The sequence below is a fragment of the Podarcis melisellensis genome, assembly GCF_964234715.1.
Source record: "Podarcis melisellensis genome assembly, chromosome: 2".
NCBI classification, from domain to species: Eukaryota; Metazoa; Chordata; class Lepidosauria; order Squamata; family Lacertidae; genus Podarcis; species Podarcis melisellensis.
Genome location: NC_138529.1, coordinates 105,732,847 through 105,754,823, shown reverse-complemented (window position 1 = coordinate 105,754,823; position 21,977 = coordinate 105,732,847). Strand labels below are relative to the sequence as shown.

The window sequence follows — 21,977 nt, the reverse complement described above, 5'->3', positions numbered from 1 at the left end:
TTAGAGAGGTATGAGGTTAGTTGTGAAGAACAAAACTGAATAATGATGGAAATAAGTGCAATGGAAACTCACCCAATCTAATTCTTTATCACAGACCATAAAACCATAACAAAAAACATAAGAGCCTGTTGGATCAAGCCAATGGCCCATCTAGTCTAGCATATGCCATTTGAGATATGATTCAGGTGGGGGGAAATGCTCTGCAAAATTCAAAGACACGTGAATTTTGACAGATAGGTGTGCTTTGGTTTACATATTGTTTCAGAAAGTCTGAATTAGGTAGTTTAAAATGCAAATAAAATCAAATTCCTCCTCTATCCATACTCCCAGGTAAATGTGCATGGGATTACAGCTCAAATGCTGTGTTTATACCTTTCTTTGATGAACATTCACATTTATTAGGCAATTAAAGATAATATTTCCCTTCTGCCATTGTGCAAGAGAAGAAAGTATGTGATGCCAAGGGAATACAAGACTACTGTTTGCAGAAGTTCTTAAGTCTTGATCTCTCTCAAAATAGCAGCTAGTTACTAACATGTTGTGATGGGATAATGAGCTGCTTGTGCGTAAAAGCTTGATCCCTCTGGTGTTTGGCTGGTCAACCAAACCGAGGCACTAACGGAGCCTCCCAAGGCGTGACTCCGTTAGTCGCTGGTAGAATCTGACAGTGGGCGTCTACGAAATTTACGCCAACATAAAAGTTGTTTCACGGACATGCGCCTTCGTGACTCTCTGCGTGACAGCTTCCGGCGAAGGGTGGGAGTTGCCAACGGGGGTCTTGTTACCTCTGCACTATTCTCACTAGAAGTATCCCAGAGCCCTCCCTCCTCCGACTCCCCTTCTGCCGGAGCTTCTGCTCTCCCCCTGCTGGTTCCCTCCTCCGCTGCAGAATCTCTCCGAGTCTGCTGGAGCCTCTGCACCATCTCTCTTTCCGATGGCAGTTCCCTGACACATGTCTACCCAGAAGTCAATTTGATTGAATTTAAAGGTGTTAGGATAGCAGGCCCAGCTTTATATCTTCTACAAAAGAAGAATGTATCAATGAGTTTCCTTTTTTAAAAAATGCCAATTAATTTTTATTGATTTTCAAAAAAATTAACAAATTAACAACAAATTACTTCAAATTTAAAACAAATTTAAAAGTTGGCTTCCCATCCCACTTCCAGATGTTTCTTTTCTCTCCTTCCTTTGCTGCTCACACTAACATAGGTAAAGGTAAAGGTACCCCTTCCCGTACAGGCCAGTCTTGACAGACTCTGGGGTTGTGCGCCCATCTCACTTAAGAGGCCAGGGGCCAGCGCTGTCCGGAGACACTTCCGGGTCACGTGGCCAGTGTGACATCGCTGCTCTGGCGAGCCAGAGCCGCACACGGAAACGCCGTTTACCTTCCCGCTGGTAAGCGGTCCCTATTTATCTACTTGCACCCGGGGGTGCTTTCGAACTGCTAGGTTGGCAGGCGCTGGGACCGAGCAGCGGGAGCGCACCCCGCCACAGGGATTCGAACTGCCGACCTTTCGATCGGCAAGTCCTAGGCGCTGAGGCTTTAACCCACAGCGCCACCTGCGTCCCACAATAACATACTTTTTCCTAATTTCTATTCATTCCCCATCTTTCTGAATTTTCACCAGCTGTGCATGTTTCAATTCCAGCTTAGACTTTTGCTTAACTACAGCATGTCCCCACTTATTCAAGTAGAGTTATTCTTCCTTTATCTATCCATATAAATTGTGAACGAGCTTTTCCTTTGAGTTTTGTAAAACTGAGCTGACTGTGAAATGTGGAACAAGCAAGCAGCCTCCTGATGGTTTGGTCAAGGCAAGGCTGGTGTTGAGTGTTGACTGGGTTGGGCCAAGGCCCCTCATCCCTGCAGAAGGGATGCCTCCTGTTCATGTCTCCAAACTGCTTGCTCACCTTCCTCTTGCTCTGCCACTCCAGAAGGGATGACCACCCAAACTACAACAGAGGCGAGGAGGAGGAGAAGCTGTCACTGCCCGCTTGCTCATTGGCAACACACACACTTGTTGTTGTTTAGTCGTTTAGTCGTGTCCGACTCTTCGTGACCCCATGGACGAGAGCATGCCAGGCACTCCTGTCTTCCACTGCCTCCCGCAGTTTGGTCAAACTCATGCTGGTAGCCTTGAGAAGACACACTCACACCTTAAAGAAAGCATTGAAGGTGACGCGCAGCGTAAATTAAAAATGCAGAGTTTTTAAGTGAAAGAATAAGAGCTTGATTGAGTTACAATAAACTTCTTCATAAACAACATGGTTCCAAACAGTTTGACTGAGATTACATACTGACTCTGCTCACAACTGAGGCAGACTGACTGACTGAAATCTTACTGAGAACACAGAGAGAAAATGGCTGCTATTTATAAGGAGAATGAGTCACATGTCAGAATGACTCAACAGTTAGCAGTTAGGCCTGAATAACATTAGTAGGCCAAATGATTGTGCAGCCCCAGCACTTCCCAGCCTGCTTTGCTGCTTCTGCTCTCATGTGTCTTTGTCACATGACAGAAGGTACTTGCAGATATTTAAAGCAATTTTAGGATGCTTTTCCTAAACGAATCCATACTTTCCCTGCATCATGTAGGAAAAATATTTTTTATTTATTTATACAGTGGTACCTCAGGTTAAGAACTTAATTCGTTCTGGAGGTCCGTCTTAACCTGAAACGGTTCTTAACCTGAGACACCACTTTAGCTAATGGGGCCTCCCGCTGCCGCTATGCCTCCGCCACGCAATTTCTGTTCTCATCCTGAAGCAAAATTCTTAACCCAAGGTACTATTTATGGGTTGGTGGAGTCTGTAACCTGAAGCGTTTGTAACCTGAAGCATCTGTAACCTGAGGTACCACTGTTCACAAAGACTGCATGAACCTTTTTGTAATGAAACCAAATTCTTTTCCTTTTAAATCATTTGGAACCTTTTCTTCTTCTTTACCTTTACTGCCAGTGCCTGGAAACTTGTTTACTAAACCAGCCTCACATCCCGGGAGACAGAGCGTCTAAGAGGCAGCTCTGAATACAGCTCTTTTTATTAAACTGTTCCTCATTCTCAGCGGCTGCTGTTTGACCCAGGAACATTATAAACTTATGCAAAATGGTGTTTCAGCTCTAGAAATTACTTATGAGGGGCATGCTTCAGAAAGAGTTTCCTTAGGGCTGCTAGAACATCCCTGTTGCGCAGGCTGTATATAAAAGGATTCAGCATTGGGGGGATGATGGTAGTGCACATTGAGTAGAACATGGCCCTTTGTGCAGAGTAGGAGGATACTGGGACGGTGTATGTCAGTGCAGCTGCTCCATAGAAGAGTCCCACCACACACAGGTGGGACATGCAAGTCCCTAAGGCCTTGTGTCTTCCTTTGACTGAGCGCATGCCCAGCACTTGCACAAGGATGGTGATGTAAGAGGCAACGATGACTGAGATGGGGAGGAGAAGTATGACCACGTCATCAAAATACACCAGTTTTTCAAAGGCAGAGGTGTCGGCACAGGACAACTTCAGTAAAGCTGGGAAATCACAAACATAATGCTCAATCACATTTGACCCACAGTAAGGCAGAGACTGGACAAAGATCGCAATGGGCATGATGGAAAGCGTTGACAAAGACCAGATCCCAGCCGTCATGGTGAGGCAGGTTGTTCTCCGCATGAGGATTGGGTACTGCAAAGGCCTGCAGATGGCCACGTACCTGTCGTAAGACATGGCGGCCAGAACCAGGCATTCTGCGCCTCCCCCGGTCAACGTGAGGAAAATCTGTGCCACACAGCCACCGAGCGAGATGGTGTTTCTGTGGGCTAAAAAGTTCGCAGACATTTTAGGGACAATAACGAGGATTTGGCCCAGATCTATGCAGGCCAGTTGGCTGAGGAAAAAATACATTGGGGCGTGAAGGGAGGAGTCTCTTTGGATTAGGATCAGGAGGAGACCATTTCCCAGCAAAGCAACAAAAACCATGAGAAGAACTGCACCAAAGAAGACGTTGGGTGTCCTCAGATGCACAAGGCCCACAAGAAGAAACTCTGTCCATGATGTGGCATTCTCATTTCCCATGATCCCTTTGACCTGAAGACAAAAGGGCAACGTTTGTGAAGGTGGAAATAGCCGCACCCAACAAACAAAACAGAAAACCTTCAAGCTTTGGCCGATGCTTTAGCTACATGGCTATTAAAAGAAAAGCTCAAGGAAGTCCATACAATGTTAATTTGATTATTAATGTTCTGTAACAACAAAAAAGAGCATTGGTGCTCTTGGAATTCCACAGGTACCAAGACAGGAGATGTGATTCAGGCAGTGTCTATTGACCCAGAGTCCTCCTATGGGTGCTGCTCTGAGGCATATGGCCAAGAAGCTCTGGTCTTTTCAGATTTGGCTTTTAAGCTATATCACCTTAATCTACTGTGTTCAGTTAAGGAAAACTATATCATTGCATTGAATGTGAGGCATTACTTTCATCTGGACTCAAAGCCAGTGGCAGGATTAGTAGGGTGGAAAGTAGGGAGACAAAGGGTAGCAGAACCAGAGTCAATGATAGACAGAGCCATCATTCTCATTTTGTCCCCATCTCTCTCCTCTCTGGCAAATTTCACAAGGACAACACAGAGTCTAAGGAGCAAGAAATTGCCACTGGCCTGGAAGAAGTAGCAAAACTGGCAGGTGGCGTCTAACTGAGGACTGACTGAGGTTGGCGGGGCAGTGCCCCATTTGCCCTCAGGAACCAGCCTCCACTGCCAGCCGACACACAATATATGCATGAAGCTATTGTGCGTACAAATTCTGTGTGGCACCTTCAAGGCTAACCAATTCAGGCTCCACTCCCATCTGGGGACCATCCCCAAGGAATTTAGTGGGACTTACTTCTGAGTAATGTGTGGCTATTGTGACATTACCTGTCACACTACAAACTGTGACAGGAGGGACTGCTTCTAAACCAAGATTAGACAAGTTTGGGTTTAGTTAGGCACTAAGTACTTATACAACAGCAGTGTTTTTGTGACCACGCCTTTGACCACACCCATGTGACCTCCTCGGTTCCACCTTCTTAACTTCCAGTAACAATAGACATTCAAAATGTAGAGACATTCAAAATGTAGTTTTTAAATAAATAAAATATTATATTTTTCCTACATGGTGGGAGGGAATGATTTCTTCATTTAGGAAAAGCATCCTAAATATGCTTTAAGTATCTGTGAGTGTCTTCAGTGTTTCCTTTAAAGTGCATGTTTTGTGTGTCTCGAATGCTGCTTGTACTGCTCTCTTTCTCTGGCTACTTCTTCAGTCCTCGTGGTCCCATCCAACTCTACAATTCTATGATTCAAGGGGAAAGAATACATGGAATCTCACCATCCCATTAAGAGTGCCCTTCATTCCAGTTCTTTCATGGGGCAGCCATCCCACCTCCTCCCAAACCCATGCAAAAGCACTTTCCTTGGCACAATCCAGAAAACTAATCCATGCTCACCCAAGGATGTAAAGAAATACATCTCTACAGATCAGCTAACATGACCACTCTGCATGTGGACCGGCTGTTGTAGCTTATTGAGCAGGTGCAATGTTGGCAGGTCAAAGGTCTCCAATTCTGCTGTGGCACATTTTTAGTGTGGCAAGATGTCAGGAAGCATGTCTGCAAGGACCTTTCCAAAGTTGGAAAGCAGAATAGCCTGGGCTGCACTTGTTTTGACTAGTGTTGACTTTTTCTGCCTTAAGCTGAACTGCCCAGCGCACCTGGTGACTGAACTACCCTCCCTTATTTGCCATGAGCACAAGTTTTCTCCACATATGATGTGGGATTTCACTGGTTGTGCACATGATGGGTGGTTCAGATGAACTGCTCACTGTGTATAACATGCTACATGGGGTGGGATGAGAGGTGGGAAATGACCATGCTCAAAACCATCCAACATGTGGCAAGTAGCAGTAATAGGACTGTTTTCTGGCTGGGAGGTGGATTCCAACTTCAGCCACCCCAGCCCCTCTTTACTGCACCTGCTGTTGTGCCTGGGGCTAGAAAATGCTACCTGTTGAGGTGCCAGAAGGTGAAGCCAGCCAGCCTCACCCTGGAAACCAGTTGTTTATGGACACCCTTGTGTTTGTGGTGGGAGCACATATTCAAGTCATGAATATGTAATGTGTTGTTTGTGGTGCACCTTTGCTGTTGCTGTTTTGCATTCTTATAACTGCGAGGTTTAAAGACTGTCTCAAGGCAAATCTAAAAAAATTAGTATAAACACCGACAACTGGGAAACACTGGCCTGCAAGCGCTCCAATTGGAGAGCAGCCTTTACCAAAGGTGTCGTGGGCTTTGAAGACACTCAAACTCAGGACAAAAGGGAGAAATGTGCTAAGAGGAAGGCACTCTTGGCAAACCCTCACCATGATAAACTCCTGCCCGGAAACCAATGTCCCCACTGTGGAAGGACGTGTGGATCCAGAATTGGCCTCCACAGTCACTTACGGACTCATTGTTAAAACTGTGTTTATGGAAGACAATCTTACTCAGCTACAAGTGATTGCCAAAGAAGAAGGTTCTTATTGATTGGTTGTATTGCACTTTGGTTTAGCATTTTCCCCCATTTTGTATTCGTCTGTTCACTGCCTTGGTGGGCCTTGGCCAAAGAGTGGTATAGATATAAACTGATGGTGTTGTTCGTGATGACGACACTGCATGTCGGCTGCACTAAGGTACCTGCATCTCTGAAACATTAAGTACCCATCTGGTCCATTTCTTACAAATTGGAGAACGGCTGTGGGTTTTTCCAGTCAGTGGCTAGATCTCACGCTTCAAGGCTGAATCTTGTTGAGCATCACTTATTTTGGATCTGGCTGCTATTAGGCATGGTGTTGATTCTACTTTCTTTCTCATTCACTGCCACCCCAGGACCTAGGCAGCCATTTTTTTTCTAGTGTTGGGAAATGCTTATAAAATCTGTACTATCAAGAGCCGTCGCTCAATAAAAGCCTCACCAAAGCAAAAACAAAGCCACTTACCTTCATGTGCACATTTCTGGATATATAGAAGAGGCAGGAGCTCACCCCATCAAGCAGATTTGAACTGCCGACCTTCTGATCGGCAAGCACAAGAGACTCAGTGGTTTAGACCACAGCACCATCACTTTATCCCAGCTTCTGCCAACCTAGCAGTTCGAAAGCACACCAGTGCAAGTAGATAAATAGGTATCGCTGTGGCAGGAAGGTAAACAGCATTTCCGTGCTCTCTGGCACTTATCATGGTGTTCTGTTGCACCAGAAGCAGTTTAGTCGTGCTGGCCTCATGATCTGGAAAGCTGTCTGTGGACAAACACTGGCTTACTCAGCCTGAAAGCGAGATGAGTGGACTTAACCATCCAGGGGTCCTTTACCTTTTTACCTTACCATATAGGAAAGACTTTGGAGGACATTTTGGATGGAGGAGGTAACAACAGCTCTAATAAAAACTATGAAAAAACTATACCAATTAATAGAAATACCTCGTAACATCAGGTATCCTGGTTTAGTGAAATGAGGATGCTCTTCAAAATAGCAGCATCTCAGTCCTGGAAGCCCTAGGTTGTGTCATCTTAGTTTGTTTTGTTTTGTTTTCACCCATGATGATTTCAGCCTCTGTCTCAGGGGCTAAGGCTGGAGAGTTCTTCAGAACGCACCAGTTTTAGTTCTCCTGGCAGCATGGTGAAAATCACCTGAGGAAGAACTAAAGAGTAATATTTGCATTCCTCAGGGACTTCAAAGTTGAAATATCTAGTAAAGTATTCTTGGTGACTTTTGACCTTAGGGAAATTGGTCCCAAGACCTTAATTAAGAAATTGTTGATGGTAACATTGCTCTAAGGAATTCTGTAAGCTATGTGATTGCAGCTCTACCCGTTGATGTTTATGTAGAATCCTCTACATTTACCTTTTTGTTTCCAGATCATGAACCTGAAGTGGTATTTGTGCATTTGCTGTGTTACCCAGGGGTACCCTCCATTTCCGGCAATCCTCAAACTGACCTGTGCTTTTGAACCTATTGATTTGGTTGCCTTACCTCAAGAAGGATATTGTAGAGTTGGAAAAGTTTCAGAAAGGGCAACCGAAGTGATCAAGGGGCTGGAGCAACTCCCTGTTGAGGAAAAGTTGCAGAATTTGAGACTTTTTAGTTTGGAGGAAAGTCAAGTAGGAGATGACATGGTGGAAATTTATAAAATTATTAGGCATGACGTTAAAGATATGCACATATTTTTTACATACGTCCTGACTCCACACAAAAGATTTCATTCCTCTAAAGAATATATGTTGGTCTATCCAGGTTTGTTGGACTTCATCACCCATCATTCCTGACCCAGCTGGCTGAAGCTGATGGGAGTTGGAGTCTAACATCATCTGGAAGGCTACAGGTTCCCCACATCCCATTTGGAAAATAGTTAATGTTCTTACCAATCCACTCATATTCCAAAAACCATGCAAATTGCCAAAAGAATTGGGTGGGGGAATATAGGGACAGAACTACCCAAACTGTATAGAAATTTATTCATGTATACAACTATAGTGGCAAGAATGTTATTTGCCCAAAAATGGAAAGAAGAAGAAGTCCCAGTGAAAGAAGAATGGATAAAAAAACTTATGGAATACGTAGAAATGGCGAAATTTACCAGAAAAATAAGAAATCAAAATAACAAACTTTTTATAAAAGAATGGAAACGTTTTATTGAATATTTTCAAACAAACTGTAAACAGATAAGAACATTGGCAGGACTATTGTAATAACCTGCAGTTTTATTAAACATTTAAAGTAGATGAGTAAATGATTAAGTTAATTTGGAATATGCAGAAAATAAAAAAAATAAATTTAAGGAACCACAGAAAGAGAGGGAAGGAAGTTAAGTTTTGAAATGTTTAAATGATTGTAAAATTATTGAAATGTATAAAATTGAATATCATAAATAATGTTTTTATTTTAAAAAACCAAATATGCAAATTTCATTTTGAGGCTCTTGTCTTAACTTGTCTGCAGGAAAGCTGGTGTATATTCCCACTTATTGTGCTCAATTAAATTTAGTCTTCCTTTATCTTAGATAAATCTAAGAACAAGATCTTTACATGGCCCTTAGTGTCCAGTTCATAGAACATAACACAATACCCATATTTAAGATTACCCCTGCTCCACAACTCTTCAAGGGGTTGGCTGTTGCTTCCGGAAACTGCTTTTCTGCTCTTCTGCTTGGGTCCTCCTCATGGGATTTCCATAGATATCAGGTTGGCCACTGTGAGAACATGACATTAGGCTATATGAGCCATTGGCCTGATCCAAAGGCTCTTCTTATGGTCTTTGTTGTGGTTTTATGCTCTCTATTTACTGTTGAATCAGAGCAAGCATCCATTGGGCTTTATCCGCATTGAGTTTTGCTCTGATGTAGCACTAAAGGGTGAGTTTCTGGAGGGAAGTGCCAGGGCAAAGGAGAAACCACTTCAACCCATGTCTAGAAAGGATGGTGTTTCCATGGGTGGTGTTTGCCCATTCTTTTGGAAATGTCTGTACAGGGGGAGAGAAAGAGTTAATAGGTAAAGTTACAGATAGGTAGCCGTGTTGGTCTGCCATAGTCAAAACAAAAAAAATTCCTTCCAGTAGCACCTTAAAGACTTAGTTGGTCTTTAAGGTGCTACTGGAAGGAATTTTTTGGTTGGTCTTTAAGGTGCTACTGGAAGGAATTTTTTTGTTTTTAATAGGTAAAGTAAAGGTAAAGGTACCCCTGACCATTAGGTCCAGTCATGACCGACTCTGGGGTTGCGGCATTCATCTCGCTCTATGGGCCGAGGGAGCTGCCGTTTGTCCGCAGACAGCTTCCGGATCATGTGGCCAGCATGACTAAGCCGCTTCTGGCGAACCAGAGCAGCGCATGGAAATGCCGTTTACCTCCCCGCCGGAGCGGTACCTATTTATCTACTTGCACTTTGACGTGCTTTCGAACTGCTAGGTTGGCAGGAGCAGGGACCGAGCAATGGGAGCTCACCCTGTCACGGGGATTCGAACCGCCAACCTTCTGATCAGCAAGTCCTGTGGGTTTAACCCACAGCGCCACCCGCGTCCCTCAGTTAATAGGTAGACTCATAGAAAAGCCAGAGGCGGAGCCTACCTGTTTTTAAAATGGCTTAGCCAGAGGTTTAGACAGTTGGGAAGGAGCGGTTGGGAAAGCAGTTGGCAGACAGTTGGAAATAGAGAGACAGTTAGTGCAGTTGGTTCTTGTGTGAGGGGAGCTAGAAGAGTTAGAGACAGGATAAAATAAGACTAGGAGGGTAAAAGGGTTAACAGTGTTTCGAGTGCAATTAAAGTTTATTTTGTGCTTGCAATAAACTACAATCTTCGTGGTTAACTTGAGAACCGACTGAGACTAAGTGATTTACCGGGGAGGACCTGGTTGGTGGCAGCGGATTAGTGGTGTACGGGTCAATAGTCCGTGAGCCGACTGGGGGCTCCGTACAAACGCCACACCATGAAATATGGTCTCAGCTTCCTAAACACTTTTCAGGCAGTGTGTGAAAAGTTCCACTGTAGATAGGACAATGACACAATATAGAACATATCTGGAGTACTGCCATTAAAACTTGAAAGGGTAATGATAATACAATGACTTTCTTTCAAGATAACTGAGGTGTGGGGTTGCACCAGGAACAATCATCATGGAAATATATACCCATAGATGCTAATAAAGTTTTAGTCCCTGTATTTACAGCAGGTCATAAACGATTATGATTGCTGTGTTTTTAATTGTGTTTACTGATAGAAAACCTAGGTGCTTAGCTCATTATTATTACTGTTTTGCAATTTCCAAAACTCCAAATATCAAAAAGATCCAGAAGGGCGCTTCCAATGTTTTTACGGAAGTACCTTCAGTTTCCTGAACAGTTTCCCTAATGCTGCTAGTACATCCCGATTTCTCAGGCTGTATATAAAAGGATTCACAGTCGAGGTGACAATTGTGCACAATGCAGCAAAAATCTGGTTCCTCTCTGCTGAGTAGGAGGAGGCTGGCTTTAGGTGCCACAAGATGGCCGACCCATAGAAGATGGCTACCACACACAAGTGTGACGAACAGGTGCCCAGTGCTTTGTGGCTTATTTCCGCTGAACGCTTAGCCCTCAGAATCTGCAGAAGAATGGATACGTAGGAGGCCACAATGATGGAGAAGGGAAACAGAAGCAATAAATGGCTACCAATTAATAACGACACTGTTTCAAAGATGGACGTATCTGAACAGGACAACTTTATCAGGACGTGGAACTCACAGAAAAAATGGTTTATCACGTTTGATCCACAGTATGAAAGAGTTAGTAAATAAATCGCTTTCATCAATGCATAATGGAAAGATGGAATCCACACACTGGCTGACATGACCAAGCATAATTTTCTTCTCATGAGAACTGCATATTGCAGAGGGCGGCAAATGGCCACATACCTGTCATATGACATGACAGCCAACAGGAGGGACTCTGCTCCTCCTATGTTCAGAACAAGGAAAATCTGGGCCACACATCCAACAAGAGAAATTGTTTTGGACTCTGTTACAAAAGCCATTGCTGTTCTGGGAACAATGACGAGGACTTGGCACATATCCATGAAGGACAACTGACTGAGGAAAAAATACATTGGAGTCTGAAGACTTGAGTCCACCTGGATCACAGCCAGGAGGAGACTATTTCCTAGCAAAGCAACCATGGACATTGATAGGAAGACAGCAAACGAAATAGTTGATAGCTTTGTTTGGCTTAGAATGCCCAGGAGAACAAACTCTGTCTGTGATGTTCCATTTCCATGTCCCATTTCTCGTTTCGTCTGACCTCCTGAGATCTGAAAATGCAAGGAGACAATTGGAAGAGAAACAAAGCCACAAAATGCTAGATGTTTCTACACATTCTTTTCTTTTATCAAATGGCTAATTCACCGAGCATCAACAAATGGACAGCTTCTCCACACACACACACACCCCCAATAAAACCCCAACTGAATTATTATTTTTTAAACATAATTGAATTTCGTTGAACCAATATACAAACTGAGTTACCTTTCAAAATGCAAACTTCTCCAAATTTGGGGCTATTGTTCCTCAGCCAACCAAGACGCACACAAAAATGTGTATATTATGGGAAGCTGACCCACTCGCCACAATTATTGGCAGGTGGTGTTGCTCCTTTGCCTTGCAACTGACACCCCCTGCTCGCTTGTCAGAAGCAGCCAATGAGCAAGCAGGCAGTGACAGCTTCTCCCCCTCCTCACCTCTGTTGTAGTTTGGGTAGTCATTCCTTCTGGGGTGGCAGAGCAAGAGGAAAGCGAGCAAGCAGTTTGCAGATATGAACAGCAGGGGTCAATAGCCCCTTCTGCTGGGATGAGGGGCCTTGGCCCAGCCCAGTCAACCTTCAACACCAGCTTTGCCTTGACCAAAACCATCAGGAGGCTGCTTGCTTGTTCCACATTTCACAGTCAGCTGTTTTATCTCCTTGTACGAAACTCAAAGGAAAAGCTCCTTCACAATTTATATGGGTAGATAAAGGAAGAATACTTGAATAACTGGGGACATGCTATAGTTAAACAAAAGTCTAAGCTGGAATTAAAACAGGCACAGATAGTGAAAATTCAGAAAGATGGGGAATGAATAGAAATTAGGGGAAAGTGTGTTATTATGGGACGCAGGTGGCGCTGTGGGTTAAACCACAGAGCCTAGGGCTTGCTGATCAAAAGGACACGGTTTGAATCCCCACGATGGGGTGAGCTCCCGTTGCTCAGTCCCTGCTCCTGCCAACCTAGCAGTTCAAAAGCACATCAAAAGTGCAAGTAGATAAATAGGTACCACTCCGGCGTGAAGGTAAACGGCATTTCCGTGTGCTGCTCTGGTTCGCCAGAAGCGGCTTAGTCATGCTGGCCACATGACTCAGAAGCTGTATGCCGGCTCCCTTGGCCAATAAATCGAGATGAGCGCTGCAACCCCAGAGTTGGTCACGACTGGACCTAATGGTCAGAGGTCCCTTTACCTTTACCTTTACCTATGTTATTGTGAGCAGCAAAGGAAGGAGAGAAAAGAAACACCAGGAAGGGGGTGGGAAGCCAACATTTGAATTTGTTTTAAATTTGAATTAAAACATACTTCTGGGTAGACATGTTAGTAACTAGCTGCTATTTTAGAGAGAAAGATCTTGAACTTGAACTGATCTTGAACTTCTGCAAACAGTAGTCTTGTATTCCCTTGGCATCACATCTTTAATTGCCTAATGAATGTGAATGTTCGCAAAAGAAAGGTATAAACACAGCATTTGAGCTATGATCCCGTGTACATTTACCTGGGAGTAGGGATAGAGGGGGAATTTCATTTTGTTTGCATTTTAAACAACTAATTCAGACTTTCTGAAACAATATGTAAACCAAAGCACACCTATCTGTCAAAATGTGCATATTAGTCAAAATCAATGCATTTTTCTGAGGGTACGCAGGGGCATAGGCGCCGACTCCATGGGGCTTGAGGGGGCCCGAGCCCCCTCAAAAATTCGTTTGGGGGGGCTCCGCCCCCCCAATAATCTCCGGCGCCCCTCCAGCAGAGCGCCATCGCCGCCCCTCCCCCAGCCCAAAATGCACAGGGAGGGGCGGGCTGCATGCCTCCTGCCCTCCCTCCCGAGCAAAAGCTCCACCCAATTTCCTTTGCAGCTGATTAATAGGCGCAGCACGCTCTCCCCTATTCGCTCACGAGGAGGCGGCGCCACTTTATTTGCATATTCATGAGCTTATTTATTATTCATGAGCTTTCCCGGGCCCCCCCAATATTTTTTATAAGTCCGCGTCCCTGCGCAGGGGTACACATACCCCTAAACATTTTGTGAATTAAATTTGGCCTCATTGAGGGGCAGTAGTTCAATAGGAGTAGGAAAATGAGAGTGAGCCCTAAACCTTTTTGGGGGGGGAGTGCAAAAATCTGTCTGGAGAAATTTGTGCTAAAATGCTGATGAATTTTCAGGACGAGGTATTGTAACAAATTGCTACATAAATGTGGAGAACTGAATTTAAAACTGGGAAAACGAGAAACCTTGAGATCCAAAATCAACAGATTTGCCCTTTCCTACCTGGGAGTAAGCTCCATTGAACCCACCTCCGAGTAAACATGTCTAGGACTTCACTGTCATCACTGCCCAACTCATTCTTGCTTCCAGGTTCTCAAAACACTAATGCATGAATTAAAGGATTTATATCAAGTAAATAAGATTCTGATATGCATTGGAATGTCCCAATAATTGTCAATGAATTGAAATAATACACCGAATGTTGCATTTGTAACATCACAAAAGGTTTATTATTCCAATAATGTTGACAAAATATATGCAAGATGAAAATAATTCCAAGGAAGGTTTAGGGAAGAAACCCATTTAGAGGAAACAGAAGTAAACACTTGTCTAAGTCAGGGGTCAGCAAACTTTTTCAGCAGGGGGTTGGTCCACTGTCCCTCAGACCTTGTGGGGGGCAGGACTATATTTTGAAGAGAAAAAAAATGAACAAATTCCTATGTCCCACAAATAACCCAGAGATGCATTTTAAATCAAAGCACACATTCTACTCATGTAAAAACACGCAGATTCCCAGACTGTCCGTAGGCCGGATTAAGAAGGCGATTGGCACAGATCCGGCCCCCGGGCCTTAGTTTGCCTACCCGTGGTCTAAGTGATCTTTTTTGCTGCTGTGTTCTGGAGTGTTGGATCAAATATTTACCCGTATCACTGTGAATCCTGAGTATTGCACTAAGATGACCCAGTATCACCACAACTCCTCAAAAAGTGGTCTCTGATCTTTGCATCGGCGTAACTTCAAAACGATCTACAGCCCTGCTCTGGTAAGATGGTCGAACTCTTCTATTCATTGCTTTGCTGTGAGGGGCACTTTAAGCTGGTTTAAAAAGTGAAACTCTGCCTGCATCACCCAAGGGAAGACTGTCCCAAGACTTTAATTAATGTGGATTACAGCACAAGCAAAATGTACTTGAATAATTATGCATTATTAGGTGCTTGGCAACTTAGTGCTTCTCTGCTTTTGCATATGGATATCACTTGTGGTCTAAACCACTGAGCCTCTTGGGCTTGCCGGTCAGAAGGTCGGTGGTTCGAATCCCCGCGATGGGGCGAGCTCCATTTGCTCTGTCCCAGCTCCTGCCACCTAGCAATTCGAAAGCATGCCAGTGTAAGTAGAAAAATAGCTACCACTGCAAGGAAAGGTAAACGGTGTTTCTGTGCGCTCTGGTTTCCGTCACGGTGTTCCAATGCACCAAAAGTGGTTTAGTGCTGCTGGCCACGTGACCTGGAAAGCTGCCTGTGAACAAACGCCGGCTTCCTCAGCCTGAAAGCGAGATGAAAACTCGAAACCCGTATTTGCCTTTGACTGGACTTAATTGTCCAGGGGTCCTTTAAGGTAAAGGTAAAGGGACCCCTGACCATTAGGTCCAGTCATGACCGACTCTGGGGTTGCGGCACTCATCTCGCTTTATTGGCCAAGGGAGCCGCAGTACAGCTTCCGGTTCATGTGGCCAGCATGACTAAGTCGCTTCTGGTGAACCAGAGCAGCTCACAGAAACGCCGTTTACCTTCCCGCCAGAGCGGTACCTATTTATCTACTTGCACTTTGACATGCTTTCGAACTGCTAGGTTGGCAGGAGCAGGGACTGAGCAACAGGAGCTCACCCCGTTGTGGGGATTCGAACTGCCGACCTTCTGATCAGCAAGTCCTAGGTTCTGTGGTTTAACCCACAGCACCGCCCGCATCCCTCAGGGGTCCTTTACCTTTTACCTAAAGGACACAGGACGCAGGCCTAAGAGACAAAATTGTGTAAAGGTATAGAATACTTCCAGGCATATTAAGATGTTGGAGGCTGAGCTTTCCCTGGAACTGATGGTAGGAAAAAATCTACAGTCTATTTGCTACTAAATTCCAATGGAGACCCCACTATTTCCGGGATCTCCATCACAAAATTCAGTTTTTGTCAATAACAACTTTGTATTGATTCTATCACTTCTGTATCCAGGGCATTGCTATTACTAAGAGAAACGTTTCTGAGGTCTTAATTACAAATATCTCTTGCTAGGCAGAAATGGATAAATAATACTCAGGATACTTTACGTCCAATTAGTAAGACTTACACATCTGTGAAAGAACATGGCCCAAACTCAAGTCAGTAAACAAATCTAATTGCATCACTTTGTTCCGACTTTTAATTCTCTGCGGTGTGAACTTAAGTAATTCTCCAAGGCTGTAAGTTGAAAAAGTAAATAAAAAGTTAACCCTTAATTGCTGAACCTTTCAATAATGATATATCCATGATATGTTTTAGACATAACGTAGAAATTTGTAACTAAGCGTAGAAGTTTTGGATTTACTCAGCCCTCCCTACATTAGAAAATGAGTTTTACGTATGAATACAGGAAACTGCCATAAAGTGAACCCCAAACAAGGAGCTCTCCCCCCACACTTGCCCATTTCTATATTATTATAATAATTTAATATTTGTACCCTGCCCATCTGACTGAGTTGCCCCAGCCACTCTGGGTGGCATTTCTGAACTTCTGTCATTAAGATATGCACTTATTTTTCTTTCTCACCCACCTAGAATCACAGAATTGTAGAGATGGAAAGTACCCCTAGGATCATTGAGTCCAACCCCTGCAATGCAGTAGACACAGTTAAGAATTCCTGGCAGATGGCCATCCAACCTCTGCTTAAAAACCTCCAGTGAAGGAGGCTCCGCTACCTTCTAATGTAGTCCATTCCACCGTTAAACAGCTCTTACTGTCAGAAAGTTCTCCTTTCATGTAATTCAAATCCATTGGTTTCGGTCCTGCCATCTGGAGCAGCAGAAAACAAACTTGCTCCATCTTCCATGTGACAGATACCACCTCTCAATCTCTCTGCTCCAGGCTAAACATACCCAACTCCCTCAACCATTCATCATAAGGCTTAGTTTCCAGACCCTTTGATCATTTTGGTCGGACTCCTCTGAACACTTTCCACATTGTTGAAATCCTTCTTAAACTGTGGTGGTCAGAAAAGGACACAGGACTCCAGGTGTGGTCTGACCAAGGCAGAATAGAGTGGGACTTTTACTTCCCTCAATCTGGACACTATACTTCTTTTTTCCCATACATCTTTATTGAAAAGTGCATAATTATATGTGCACTAAACGTGGTGAGTTGTAAATAAAAGAGAGCGAAAGAAAAAGAGAAACAGCACCCATGTAGAAGGGAAAGTAAAGAGGGGGAGAACCCCAAAACTGTATACAGTGGTACCTCGGGTTAAGTACTTAATTCATTCCGGAGGTCCATACTTAACCTGAAACTGTTCTTAACCTGAAGCACCACTTTAGCTAATGGGGCCTCCTGCTGCTGCCGCGCCACCGGAGCACAATTTCTGTTCTTATCCTGAAGCAAAGTTCTTAACCTGAGGCACTATTTCAGGGTTAGCGGAGTCTGTAACCTGAAGCGTATGTAACCCGAGGTAGCACTGTACTTTACAAAGTTGTTATTGTATTTCACCAGATCTTAACCTATTAATGTATTTGTAAGAATGGATTCCAAATATCATTGAATTTGTCCATGGCAAGTCTGCATTTATATGCAAGTTGCTCATATGTTGCGAGTTTGTATAAGTCTTCAATCCAATCGAAGAAGGGAGCCACATTTTTGTTTTTTCCAAATCATCAGTATGTCTTTGTGCTATAGTAAGGGCACGGAGAGTCCACTCATATTTCCTTTTCGAAGGTTCCATGTGCTGGGCATATGTCAAAAGGATATTTTGCTCTGTAAATGTAAGGTTGTTCTGTACAGTTCTATTGATAGTTTCGGTTACCTTCTGCTAAAAATTTTCAATATAGGACAATGAAAAAACATGTGTTTTAGAGAAGCATTATCCATATTGTATCTTCAACAGTTAGATACCTTAGTCAACCCTTTTTTAAACAAACATAATGGGGTCCAGTATATTCTAAATATTACTTTTTGTTGTATGAGCCTCAATTTAAGGTCCAGAGATGCCCTTGTTATAGTATTTAAAACAGTTTCCCACTGTGTGGTCGAAATTGAGATCAACCCCAGAGTCCTCCGCGACTGGACTTAACGTTCAGCGATCCCTTTACCTTTATGCAAATATGAAATTGGTATTGTTTAAACGGTTAAACCAACAAGTTATTTCCTATTAACATCAACTCCAATTTGGACCAGCGCGGGTGGCACTGTGGGTTAAACCACAGAGCCTAGGACTTGCCGATCAGCCTAGGACTTGCCAATCAGAAAACACAGACTCACTTAGAGACTTATCTTTACTGGCTTGTGGTTAGAATGCCCGAAAACAGGGCAGATTGCTGTTGGACTATGGTTTATCGGGACACCTCAGCAAGCTTGGGCAGGGTATATCTCATGCGTGCCTAAGGGGTGTGGCTTTATCACTTGAGTAGATGTGTGAAAGCATAGGAACACACCGCCTTATTTGAGTAAAAGCAATTAGGAGTGATAAGGGACGCAGGTGGCGCTGGGGGTTAAACCACAGAGCCTAGGACTTGCCGATCAGAAGGTCGGCGGTTTGAATCCCCGTGATGGGGTGAGCTCCCGTTGCTCAGTCCCTGCCCCTGCCCACCTAGCAGTTCGAAAACACGTCAAAGTGCAAGTAGATAAATAGGTACCGCCCTGGCAGGAAGGTAAACAGCGTTTTTGTGCGGTGCTCTGGTTCGCCAGAAGCGGCTTAGTCATGCTGGCCACATGACCTGGAAGCTGTACGCCAGCTCCCTCGGCCAATAAAGTGAGATGAGCACCACAACCCCAGAGTCGGTCACGACTGGACCTAATGGTCAGGGGTCCCTTTATCTTTACCTTTATAGTATATACAGAGATACTGCCAAAAACATCTATATATTGCATTAACAATGGAGCATATAGATGTTTTTGGCAGTATCTCTGTATATACTATAAATTTGTAGTCAAGTGAGTTATGAATTACACCAAAGATTTCCTTATGCTGTCTAATAGTGTGGGGTCTCAGAAACGTTTCTTTATTCTGTTTGTATATGGCATAACTAACGACATCTTGCTTCTGTACAAATTGCCTGCTGAATTAATCCTGTGTGCTTTTAAAAGAATGTCGGCAAAGGAATTTAGTGTGAAGTCTCAGACCTCCTTTGAAGCTTCTCTACGTTTTTGTATCAAGCATAGTACACGCCAGGCTTTTCAAACAGATATTAAAAAGGCGAAAGTGGGGACTATACTTATGATGATGGAACCTTGAATTACAATAGCATTTTTTGCTCCTGTACCACACTGTTTACTTGTGTTAAGCGGAGACCCATAGATCCTTTTCAGATGTCCCCCATCCTATATTTGTGTATCTGATTATTCCTGCCTAAGTGCAGAACCATATATTTGTCGCTGGTGAAATTCATTTTGTTAGTTTTGGTCCAGTTCCCTAGCCTGTTAAGGTCATCTTGAATTCTATCTTCTGCCACATTAACTACACCTCACCACCAAGTGATATGGAGAGGAATGGACAGAAAAATCAAAAGGGGAAATCACAGAAAAATAAAGTAAAACTTTGTCCAAATTTGCGTGGGAGGCAGATTTCTGCTTTTCTAACTGAACCTTAATTTTTTGCCTCTGGCAAAAGATCAGCATAAAACGCAAAGGAAATGCGGATGGAGGCAGGTATACCCGTGCATTAGCATACTGTTAATTAGGATTCAGCTAGGGAGAACATAAGCGTCACTGTCAGGTTGGCCAAGTGGTCTAAGGCGCCAGATTGATTCCTTCCCATCGCTTGGGTGTTCTGGTCTCCAATAGGAGGCGTGGGTTCAAATTCCACTTCTGACACAATCCTTTTCATATATATATAGTTCCCCCTCATCCCTCTCTCTCTCCGTAATGGTGGAAAATCCTCTGTGAAGCCTGAAACATTTATCCCTGTCCTTTTCCGCACAGGATCTTAACAGCGATCCCACTGAGAAGACTCTGAACTGACTTCCGAGTTCACACGCGCGTGCCTGCGAGTCATTTCCGTCCTCGTGTCACCTGCTGGCTCGCGCTTTGGCGAGGCGGGTTACGGGCAAAGGGTGCGAGGAATGGGGCTGCCGGCCGATTGGCTGTGATTTCTTTCGCCCGCGGAAGAGTGTCCGATCGTGACAGAGGTCCCTGGGGAAAAGCCATGCAAACTTCTTCCTGGGTCCTGCCTGCAGCAAAGAACTGCCTTGCTTTGCAAAAAGAGGACAGACAGACAGACAGACGACCGATGTTAGGAAATGAGTTTTCTTGTACCTTTCTGAGCTTGCAGAAAAGTGTCCATTATAAAACGAGTGGCTATCCATTTTAAAACGAGTGGCTAAATTCACCTTTATATCATTGCATTTTGTACTTTTTCCAATTACACTCATTACAATGTTATGTACTGAGTTTCCATTCCTCGCACTATGAGCTGAATAAAGAGCATGAAATCCACACTCGACTCAGAGTATATTTCAACAAAATGGCTCAAAATTTAAATAAATATAGAAAGGTAGGATATTTCTCATTACAAGTCTTCACACAACCTTGCTAGTGAGGTTAATTGCTTACAATAAACTTTCAGATATCGTATAAATTTGCTCCAGTCCTTTTGGAATACTTGATCATGCTGATTTCAGATTTTTCCAGTCAGCTTCGTCAGTTCTGCAAAGTCCATCATCTTCATCTGCCACTCTTCTTTCGTTGGTACTTCTTCTTGTTTCCATTTTTGGGCTAAAAGAATTCTTGCCGCAGTTGTTGCATACATAAACAGTACTTTATCTCCCGTTGGTGTCTCTTCACCAACTATCCCCAATAGAAAGGCTTCTGGTTTTTTAACAAAAGTATTTTTAAACATTTTCTTTAACTCATTATATACCATTTCCCAGAAAGCTTTTACCTCTTTAAAAGTCCACCACAAGTTGTAAAAGATACCTCCCTTCACAATTTTCTTTCCTCGCTGCCATCCACCAACAGGGCATGGCAGCAGTTCAAAGATTCTCCAAGCTTCCGAGATCTGTTGCTCTTTTTATTACTTATCAGTAATCCACCAGCTGGAGCCAGGTGCATGAGAAAGAAGCTTATAGTTTGAATATTTTTCAGCCCAGGTATTTGTTCTGAGTGCCAGAATTGAAGCAAGCTCCCAATCCTTCTATGCAAAATCCACCCTCCTCCTTTCTTTATGTCAGCAGTATTATGGGAGCCCAGCCTCCGGGAGAACCACTTTGTTGTTGTTATAATCCTTGCCAATCTACTAAAATTACCCAGAGATCTGTCATGAGATCCTGATTTACCTTTTGTCCATCCCATCTAGTAGACGTAGCTGTGACTCAGGTTCAGCTCCTGAATATGCCTATTTCTTTCTCTCTCTTTTTTAAGGCATAAAGAGAGGAGGTGAGTGTGAGGAATCTCAGTGTGTGTAACATATGTGGGCGTGATGGCTGTAGCTCTGCTCAGAAGCAACTCCACCCTTCAGAAATTATTCTGGGGGTCTCTGGTCACCCTGGACACCTCCAGACTGTCAGTGTTTTATGAGAGGGATTCAAGTAAAAACAGAATAATTTTGGCCTTGTGTGCTTAAAATGGGTTAAAGTGTTGATCACTTCTCCTACCCGGGCAGTTATCTTTCCACAAGGGCCAACATTTGATGCCGAAATCCAGCATCGCCTGAGCTCTGCGAGTGCAGCTTTCTCCCAGTTGAAGTGCAGAGTGTTTGAGGACCGGGACATTTGCAGGGAAACCAAAATGCTTGTTAACAAAGCTATTGTACTACCAACTTTACTGTATATTTGTGAAACACAGACCACTTATAAACGCCATCTCCAACTCCTCGAAAGATTCCATCAATGGTGTCGCCCAAAATTTTTACACATCACTTGGGAAGGCGGGAACTAATGGCAGTGTACTGGAAGAAGCAAAGATCACCAGTGTCAAAGCAATGATTCTTCAACATCAACTTCA

At 43.7% G+C, this 21,977-nt stretch overlaps 3 protein-coding genes across 3 annotated transcripts in view; all 3 read right to left on the bottom strand.

Moving 5' to 3' along the window:
• Positions 1-9,207, bottom strand: part of LOC309365064 (olfactory receptor 2D3-like) — a 99,084-nt gene extending 89,877 nt beyond the window's left edge. Inside the window, exons 1-3 of the mRNA XM_081903195.1 lie at positions 9,137-9,207; positions 8,029-8,103; positions 6,997-7,142 (exon numbers count right to left, since the gene is read on the bottom strand). The gene's annotated coding sequence lies outside the window, so the exon portion shown is untranslated. The remainder of the gene's footprint in view (positions 1-6,996; positions 7,143-8,028; positions 8,104-9,136) is intronic.
• The window catches only part of LOC309359310 (olfactory receptor 2V1-like), a gene marked incomplete at its 3' end in the record, with an annotated part of 107,792 nt that extends 95,115 nt beyond the window's left edge, over positions 1-12,677 (bottom strand). The window contains exons 1-2 of the mRNA XM_081892830.1: positions 12,253-12,677; positions 11,435-11,826 (exon numbers count right to left, since the gene is read on the bottom strand). Coding sequence (XP_081748956.1) covers positions 11,435-11,826; positions 12,253-12,423 — 563 coding nt within the window. The 5' untranslated portion in view covers positions 12,424-12,677. The remainder of the gene's footprint in view (positions 1-11,434; positions 11,827-12,252) is intronic.
• LOC309365039 (olfactory receptor 2Z1-like) lies at positions 2,749-5,319 on the bottom strand. Its single transcript, XM_081903147.1, has 2 exons — positions 5,137-5,319; positions 2,749-4,074 (listed from the first exon to the last, which is right to left on the bottom strand). Exons 1-2 carry the CDS (start codon positions 5,173-5,175, stop codon positions 3,127-3,129), a joined length of 987 nt encoding a protein of 328 aa, XP_081759273.1. The 5' UTR covers positions 5,176-5,319; the 3' UTR covers positions 2,749-3,126.
• Positions 12,678-21,977: the final 9,300 nt, after the last annotated feature.

Excerpts from the sequence above, each read along its gene's own strand:
- LOC309365039 (XM_081903147.1), bottom strand. The coding sequence starts at position 5,175 with ATGCTTTTCCTAAATGAAGAAATCATTCCCTCCCACCAT. Across the intron at positions 4,075-5,136 it reads AAATCATTCCCTCCCACCAT|GTCAAAGGGATCATGGGAAA; the intron begins GTAGGAAAAATA and ends TTTTGTCTTCAG.